The 9,575-nt window shown below is 45.6% G+C and overlaps 1 protein-coding gene across 1 annotated transcript in view; it reads left to right on the top strand.

Annotated features, from left to right (window-relative positions):
* The window catches only part of aatkb (apoptosis-associated tyrosine kinase b), a gene marked incomplete at its 5' end in the record, with an annotated part of 30,462 nt that overhangs the window by 5,680 nt on the left and 15,207 nt on the right, over positions 1–9,575 (top strand). Inside the window, 4 exons of the mRNA XM_084078310.1 lie at positions 1,692–1,833; positions 6,116–6,195; positions 7,220–7,341; positions 8,984–9,071. Of these exons, the coding sequence (XP_083934436.1) occupies positions 1,692–1,833; positions 6,116–6,195; positions 7,220–7,341; positions 8,984–9,071 (432 nt within the window). The remainder of the gene's footprint in view (positions 1–1,691; positions 1,834–6,115; positions 6,196–7,219; positions 7,342–8,983; positions 9,072–9,575) is intronic.

The raw sequence follows: 9,575 nt of genomic DNA, 5'->3' as shown, positions 1-9,575 counted from the left end.
TGTGTGTGTGTGTGTGTGTGTGTGTGTGTGTGTGTGTGTGTGTGTGTGTGTGTGTGTGTGTGTGTGTGTGTGTGTGTGTGTGTGTGTGTGTGTGTGTGTGTGTGTGTGTGTGTGTGCGTGTGTCGCGTGCGCGCGTGCGTGACAATATAATGTGTGAGCGGTCTGTGTCACTGATGATGTGGAGAGTGAAAACACATGTTGAAGCTGGTCTGCACAGGGCCGTGTGAAGATTGGGAGCGTCGTTTCGTCTGTATTATGGACGTGCCTGTGCTGTGTGTGTGTGTGTGTGTGCGTGTGCATACTTGTGGGACAGGATGAAGCAACTAAAGGAAGTCTTTATGTTTAAGTGTTGGTGTGTGTGTGTGTGTGTGTGTGTGTGTGTGTGTGTGTGTGTGTGTGTGTGTGTGTGTGTGTGTGTGTGTGTGTGAACTAGGGCCACAGTGGGTCAGAGTTTTCCACGGTTTGGGACCCTCCATTCCACAGCTCTCAACTAAGAGAGAGCTTTATCCTGACATCCGGTCTCCAAATCCTGCCAATTCCCTACACCCCCCCCCCCCCCTCTTCTCCTCTCCTCTCCTCTATCTCTCCTTCCTTCTACAATGTGTCACTGCATTCAACCCGAACCTCACTGCAGAACCTCAGAGCAGATCTCGGGTCAAATAAAGACGGTCCAGTTATCGCAGGTGACTTGTGCTCAGTCGCCGTGACTCGATACAGCGATCGTGATCAATCGTGCACGTGCACAAGCGCATCGTTGCCACTCTCAATGTTGTTACAACCTATTGATCACTGCTGCTGCCATCTGCCATGGGGGATGAATGCTTTCTTTAGAGATCGGTCCAGTGCTGCGGTGGATGTAGCCTTCATTTTCACTCCATTAAAATGACAAATGAGCACTGAAATGGCAGTTTGTCATTTAGTGCTACACTCTTTGTCATTTCTGGACCACTTTCTGACTTGTCTGACCAGATATTTTTTAAGCTTTCAAAGAAAATGTGAAGACATTCGTAAATAGAATTAGAAAGTGGGTCCACTCCGATTCTGCACTGCAGTAATAATGGACTTGGTTTCCTGAAAGTATCGCAGCACTTATGCAGCACTCTTTCTTCAGTTCAAAGTAGTGGATGAGGTTCATTTTTATTGCTAATGTGTTTTGGGTAAACATAAGTGGCTTTGTTTACAATGTCCCATTCCAGACATTTAACTAGGCCAGTACAACGTGTTTTGGTTTGCTTTGGTTCCCTATGTGAAACAATCACAAGTGCCCCAGAACCAAGCCAACGATATTATACAATCTGTGTATGCCTGCGCCATTTGTTGAGGTCATGTTCTGATTCTGCTGACACAAACTGTGTCATTACACAGTAGACATAATTTAATAAAAGGCACATCAGTGAGTGGTTAGACTGTTTTATATGATGCTTCCTGACACATGGATATACTGTAGGTCATTATGGCAAGATATCTTGAGAGATGGCTATTGTGCTTTCTGCTTCTTTTTTTTATTGTAGATTTTGTGAAAAATGCGGGTGTTTTACATTGATCGTTGTTTTGTCTGCAATCTTGCTGTCCAAACATTGCTTGGCAGCTGGCCAGCCATTCTACAAGCAACCTGCTCCCTCTTCTTTGGTATGGTGGTCTCCTAAGCCTCGTTAAAGCTAACCTCAGTGACCTTTGTGTGTGTTTTCCAGGAGTTCCAGAATGTGGATGGGGAGGAGTACCATGCAGACCTGTCCACCTTGGCGTCTCCGGCCTCCCAGACCGGTCCTGAGGTGTACATCCTGCCTCTCACCGAGGTCTGCCTCCCTGTGGCCAAACAGCCGGCTAGATCAGGTAGGCTGACTGGGGCGATTCTACAAGTGCCTTCTAAATCAGTGGTTCTCAAACGTTTTCGTGTCAAGGACCCCCAAATTGTATACAAGTATTTGGCCGTGGACCCCCCCCCCCCCCCCCCCCACACACATCTGAAAATGTTTTGTGCCAGGGACCCCCAGTAGAGAAGATTTGTGTTAAAACATTTCTACATTATTCAACATTTTTCTAACACTTTCAAGATTTTTCTAAATTGTAAACATTTTTTTGAGAACCACTGTTCTGAACCACTGTTCTAAATCCTAAGAGTTTTCTGAAAAACCTATGTTGCTATATATACTGTATAGTGTATATAATAGCTGAAATCTAAAATGACAGATGATTTCCCGGTTTTAATGGGTTAAACTTCAACTGAATTTACTTCTATTCAGTTGGTAAACTGATTTTTTTTTGTATTTAAATTCACATATAACACAATATTCAACATGTTGCAGCCCATTTTGATAAGACTATTCACATCATTTTGCAGTCCATAGGCGTAGTAGCTATAATTCTCAGTCAACACATGCAGACCTCGAAGATTTTGAACGTTTTTTTATACGGACTCAGTTATAAACTGATGCAATAATGGAGGCAGCTGTAACAGCAGATCCTAACATCATGTCATTTTTTTACTATTTTGTCAGTGCTGTGTTAATGGCATATTCATTCTCTTGGAATGAGGCTTTGTGAATGTGCCAGTGGTTTGCAACTGCAAGTACTTTTCAAGGGTGTGAGAGCAGTACATGGGTGAGGTACATTGTACTTCTGGTCTGAGTTAAGAGTTTGGCCCCAGAGTGAGTGACCAACGCCCTAGCGTTGGCCTCGGTTGGGCCTCCACCTATCCCGCTGTCTCTACCCTGTGTCGCCAGAGAATGAACTCCGTGCTATTCAACGCCCCACGCCCCCCTCCCCCCCTCTCTCTCTCTCTCTCTCTCTCTCTCTCTCTCTCTCTCTCTCTCTCTCTCTCTGTCCCTCTCTGTCCCCCAAATCACTCTCTCCCACAAACATCTGCCTGTTGCATAATGACGGCCAGGCGGCCAGCCTACGCTGCTGCTCCGTGGAATGTGAGGCACGCAAGTGCGCCAGACCCTGATGAGAATATCCCCCTTTCACTCAGGCACCCTCCTTTTCTCGCTCCTCCTATCTGGCCGATGCGTGTGACAATGGCCAGTGTTGTCGGTCTGATATGCGTACGGAGCTGAGGGCAGCAGATCTGGGCCTGATAAACCTATGACATGGGAGTGTGGTTGGACTTAATGTGGGTCAATACCACGCAGTTCGCCTGCGGGCCAGACTGTCCCAAAACCGCACCCCGCTATGGCGGCAAAGTTAAATCAGTGCATTTTGATGCTGCACAAGGTTTGACCCGAAGTGGTCAGAAGGGCAGTGAACTAAAGCTAGTCGCAGTTACTTCCAAGTGTCGACTAGTATCTCCGACTCTGCCATAATGTTGTTGCCATGGTGACAGAGTCACCATGAGTGCTGCACCCCAGATGTAAATCTCCCAATGACATCCTCCCCAGCTAAACTTGTTTTGACAGGAGAGATAAACCTACCGTACATGATGTTCTCTACCGCCTCATATTCCTCCTCTCCCTCTCTCCATCTACTGTATCTATCCTGTGCTCATTTCCTTTGCTTACTCTTTCAGTTAACCACTTAAACCCTCTATATTTAGTAAACAAATACTTAGTTGTCTCTGTACTTGGTCCGCTCTTTTTTTCTCCCTTGTCCCACCAAATCTCTTTGCCGAAAATAGGCGTTCTACAAGCTCACAACGCGTCGTGTTTTGCGAAGCCGTTGTGAGCTTGTTATCCCCCAGAATAGGAATCCCCTAGAATCGGGATGCTTGGATTCAAGTGGTTAATTGCCTATAATGGGGGACTCCGGGTTGAAATTGGTTAATTCATGGGAGTTGTGGTGGGAGCTGAAGTATCGTGAGGCGTTTTTTCAGCCAGGCTTTCAACTACTCTGCTGTGTACTGGAACTGTAGAGTGGAGTCAGTGGTGGAAGAAGTACTACTTAAGTAAAAGTATCAATACCGTCATGTAGAAAATGTACTTGATTAAAAAGTACAAAAGGATTGGTATCAAAATATACTTAAAGTACAAAAGTCAAAGTACTCATTATGCAGAATGTCCCGTTTCACAATTTTCTAATGTATAAGATGCAACGCATTGTGAGCTTGTAGATCGGCTATTTTCAAATGGCCGAAATGTATATAGGGCTGAAGTGGGTAAAAATCTACAAAGTAACTGGTAACTAAAGTTTTCAAATAATTGTAGTGGAGTAAAAGTACAATGTTTGCCTCTGAGATGTAGAGGAGACTGGAGTAGAAGTAAAAGTATTGAAAATTGGAAATACTCCTTTACCTCATGTTTGTAATCACAGTACACTTAAGCAATGTGCTTAGTTACCTTACACCACTGATGAGGAGTCGGGGGATAGGTGGGGCTCCTGATGAGACACCCATACTGTAAGAGCTTGGCTCAGTCCAGTGCCAGGGGCCATGAGGCCCTCCCCTGACGGACTGCAAGCTGTACAGCGAAAAGCAAAGAAGTTCGCAACCCCCTCCCCCCACACACACACACACATAGACGTAACCACACTCGCATAAATAAGAGAAAATACAGCATTTGCATGTACTAGTCGAAGAAATACAAGAATTAAGCTAAAGGTTAAACATGCATGCAAACGTGTGCACACACACACACACACACACACACACACACACACACACACACACACACACACACACACACACACACACACACACACACACACACACACACACACACACCACTACCACCGCAGTCTCAGAGCATATCTATATTATACACTATACGTCCAACCCACACAGTCACACTTTCACAAAATACGCCAAAGCAAATTACATTCTCAATTACGCACAGCCACCTCCAAATGCTCCCAGTGCCGCTATTTGAATTGGAGTTATGCAACCGGAGGTGAACATCAGAATTGAATTAGGCTCGAGGATTGTCCAAGGACAGCACTATAGCCCAGCAGCTCAGCAGTGAATACTCTCAGATCTACTGGACTGGAGAGGCGTAATAGGAATTCCATTTAGCTCCGAGTGATTTAAGCTGCTGTGCGTCTCCATAAGAACTTCCTGCCTAGTGGCCATATTAGCCGCACACATTGTTCAGATGGATGCTCAGCAGCGCTCAGCCTAGTGAGGGCAGACAGCACTGTCAAATGGAAATTGAGTTACTGTATTTGTTATAAAGACATTAAAGACAAATTATGGTACGGTTTCGACTCTACCTGTCGGGATGCATTCAATGTGTCATGTTGGGTTTTCAAGAAAAACACATGCATTAAACTTGTTGTAGTTTTCATTATATGCATTAGTTCACCACGTGAACATCCAGGGCCTGGACAGAAGACAACAGGGCGTAGGCAAGGAGCCATTGTTTACAACACTTATCACTACAACTCAGCTCAGGGCTATTACTGTATGTCACGGAGCTGCTAGATAATAGCTCCAGTGTGTTGTGTACTGGTCCTAACTGGTGCCATGCAGCCCTCGCAGCCAGACAATGGCCTCGATTTTCCTTGGAGCTCGGAGCGTGCGTGAGCCGAACCCACGGAATGACTTGTCCCGGGATCGCGACAGGGTTGTCCAGTATGGCCTCCACACAGTGAGTGGACTGTGTGGCGGGCCGGAGGAGGGCGGTTACACCACAAAGCGCTGTCTGTCTGCCTCTGGTCCGAGAATGCCGGTGTCACCATGGGGGGATGGAGAGAGAGAGAGAGAGAATGGGAGAGAGAGAGTGAGGGTGATGTTGCCGCCCGTCAGTCCCGTCTTGTTTGGTTGAGCTTGGATGTAGTGAGGACATTCGAAAACGCGTTGTGCAGGTTGGGAACACACAGGTCATCTCTGAATGCTTGACAGTGATATGCGTTGGGGAGTGGAGGACAGAGCCGCAGACAGAGTGGTGTCAGAGCAGGGTCAATACATACTGCAGGACAAGAGTTCAGAAAGCAGGTCGTTCTGTTTAGTTTGAGGTAATTGTCCATTAGTGTTCAAGGACACCTCAATGTGCATTAAGGTCAATTAGAGCGTGCTCGGCCACTTACAACTGTGGGAATGGACAGAGGGTGGATTCAACTAGTTCCGTTTGAGATCTTGGATGTGGTGCGCTGTCAGTGCCGAGAAGAAATGGAACATAGTGTACAAATGTCATCATGTTTTGTCCTCACTGTTACCTATAATATCGCTTCATTTCGTCTCCTCCAGTCCAACTCCTCAGATCCACAGACCTCGGCCGCCACAGTCTGCTCTACCTGAAAGAGATCGGTAATGGCTGGTTCGGGAAGGTAAGACCGCCCCTTCTGTGTCTTCAGTCGTCTTAATATTTCTGTCGGCTGTTTCTCTGTTGTTCGGCGGGTCCTTGCTCCCACCTGAGTGTGTGTGTGTGTGTGTGTGTGTGTGAGCTAGATGAAACGCACCGCCGGCAGGGGCTCGCGTCACGCCTGTTAGTCAGCACCGTGATCCCAGGCATGTTCCGAATGGAGCTTGTTAAAATGGCCGACATGCTGCATTACCTGTAGAGTGTGTGTGTGTGTGTGTGTGTGCGTGTGCGTGTGTAATGGGGGGCCTGATTCTTCCTGCCTTTGATGTCAGCCGCTCCCAGGAGTGACACACTTCTCCACAATTCCCCCAGAGAGAAATCCTATGATGTATCGAATAACTGTGTGATTGGAGGCCGCGCTGCGCTGTCTGTTTTGTCTTGTAGTTTCACACGGATAACATATTGTTGTCATTCTCTCTTATTCTCTCATCACCCCCCCACCCCCCCACCCCACCCCACCCCACCCCACCCACATGCCCCTTACCTCTGAAACTCATTTCACTCATGCACACAAATACCTTTTCCACTGTTGTGTACCTTGACTGGGTATGTCCATCTTGTGTGTCTGGTTGTGGCTGCATGCATTTCTTTTCTCCTGTGTCTCCGTGTTTTTCTTTCTTTCTTTCTTTCTTTCTTTCTTTCTTTCTTTCTTTCTTTCTTTATGCATGTCTGTGTCTGTCTTTTCACTTTTTCGTGCAACACTTGTATTCGTATATGTATTTTTGTGCATGTATGTCCCCTCCTAACTGTTGGTGTGTGACTGTACATCCTGGCCCGCTCCACTGTTCTCACGTGTGTGTGTGTGTGTGTGTGTGTGTGTGTGTGTGTGTGTGTGTGTGTGTGTGTGTGTGTGTGTGTGTGTGTGTGTGTGTGTGTGTGTGTGTGTGTGTGTGTGTGTGTGTGTGTGTGTGTGTGTGTGTGTGTGTGTGTGTGTGTGTGTGTGTGTGTGTGTGTGTGTGTGTGTGTGTGCGCGCGCTGCGCTGTTGCAGGTGCTGTTGGGGGAGGTGAACGCAGGACTCAACAGCACCACCCAGGTGGTCATCAAGGAACTGAAAGTTAGTGGCAGCGTTCAGGACCAGATGCACTTCCTAGAGGAAGCACAGCCTTACCGGTAATCTTCTCTTCTTTCTTTCCTCCCACTCTCCCCCCCCCCCCCCTCCCCTCTCTCTCCTACGCATACATTCCACAGACACACAAACATTTTCTCTGTTTCTCTCTCCCTTTACTTTACTACATCATCTTGTGTACTCACACTCTCTCTTCCTCACTTCCACCTTTCTGTGTTTTTCTTTTGGTCTTCACCTTTTTGTGGCATGGCTCTATAGTCTGAGGTTTAATCTCTCAAACCATTGGCATGATCAGTAACAAATTTGCTGTGCATGCTACCAGTAGGGAGTAGGCCAAGGAAGTATCTCCATACATTTTTCTTTTGTTGGATCAGGCAGAAACCTTATATAGATAATAGTTGTATATCTGTGCTGTCAGGCAGAAACCTTGCATCTCCATAACCTTTTATGTTATTTTGTACATTCATGCTCTACTACAGTGTCACACAAAAGTAGCAAAAAAAGCAATTGGAACACAGCTTCTTTTTTCCATTTTCTGAACAGTTTTGGACAAGGTTTCTGCCCGACAGTGACGGTATCATAGATGCGTCTTGACTGACGTCTGGCTTTGGCCACACAAAGTCCCAGATCCACATGTGGAAGCCACGCCGTTATTAGACCCCATCTTGTTTAATCACGCATTGATGATAGACTTTAAATTGTCCTACTCATCATCTCTCTGAGGTTGTCAGTTTCACTCTATCATACAGGGTGTGATGACACATTCAATTAACCACCAGCCATTTTTCATCATCAGCCAGTGGCAGAAACCCCCTGCGTGCAACTTTGACTGGAATGCCTAGTTTCATTCTTCACAGCAAAATCCTGTGATGAAATGTTAAGTCAAGGGTCCATTTGGGTCCATTTGTGTAATCTCACTCTCTACACTGAGTAGAATATTGGATCATGTTTTTTCTTTTGTTGATTGATAATGTGGTTGGGTTGGATTTGTCAAGAAATGATCTGTTGAGCATCAGGACGAGTTGACTGAGAGGACTCTATTCTATGTTGATATGTTGATATTTTGCCCTTCGAGAGGGATGTGTGTAGTGATAGGATTCGGGCTCACTCATTTTAGGTACTCCCTCTCTCCCTACCCCCGCTCCCCCCCCCCACCAATGGGGGAGTAATCTTTAAGCTTTCTCATTTTCATTGTTTTATATTATTAACCCATTAAGACCTGGAACTGTGTCATTTTTAGATTTGAGCTAAAAAGCATTATTTTACACTTTGGGCTATTCAAAAATAGCAGATATACAAGCTCATAGCGCGGCACCGAGTGCCGCGCTACGAGCTTGTAGATCTGCTATTTTTGAAAAATCTTGAAAATGTGTGCAAATCTTCTGAATATATATATTTTTAAAGCAAACATTTTTAACTCAAATCTGTGCTTCTGGTGGTCCCTGGAACAAAATGTTTTGATGGGGGTCCGCGGCCAAATACATATCATTTTAGGGGTCCTTGACATGAAAAAGTTTGAGCACCACTGATATAGAAACAAACGTTGGGATTTAGGAGACATGTATCGGCTTCAGGTCTCAATGGGTTAAGCTTTCTCATTTTCATTGTTTTATATTATTAATACATTTATTATTTATAATGTTTGCTGTTCCTGTGTTTGACTCTGTGAACTGGGTGTATTTGCAGGGCTCTGCAGCATCCTGCGCTCCTGCAGTGCATGGCTCAGTGCACCGAGGTCACACCCTACCTGCTGGTGATGGAGTTCTGTCCACTGGTGAGGAAACTCATGTGCTACACCATGGAATTACTGTACCTCTAGTAGTGGTATTAGAGGCCCAAATCAAACAACGAAGATCATGGAGGGCTGTTAATTTAGCTCAAAGAGTGTACAAATGTGACTGAACACATCTAGGCGAACATTTAGCTGCTCGGCTGTTATTTGGTGTAAATGGAAGAAAGGCAGGGACCAAGAATACACCCCTGGGGGACCCCAGTTAATAGGGTTTAAGTGTTTTAAGGGCCCATTTGGTTACACGCACACTGTCAGTTACATTAGCACTGACGATGGTACTGTGTAGCAGCTTTGCTCTCCTCTTAGAAACCATGTTTACTTTATCTTTTTTTTATCTACATTTCTTTATTAATGTGCATGTACAGTGGTATATTGCACTTATTCTCGTCAATGTAGTTTATGGAAAATGCTGTTTAATTATTTTGGCCTGTAAAAACATTAATGACAGGCCAAGGTGCTGATAAATCCCTCTACATTTGTACCAAT

This window comes from Gymnoscopelus microlampas, assembly GCF_963454915.1.
Source record: "Gymnoscopelus microlampas genome assembly, chromosome: 14".
Classification (NCBI taxonomy): domain Eukaryota; kingdom Metazoa; phylum Chordata; class Actinopteri; order Myctophiformes; family Myctophidae; genus Gymnoscopelus; species Gymnoscopelus microlampas.
This window is presented reverse-complemented; position numbering and strand designations above follow the sequence as displayed.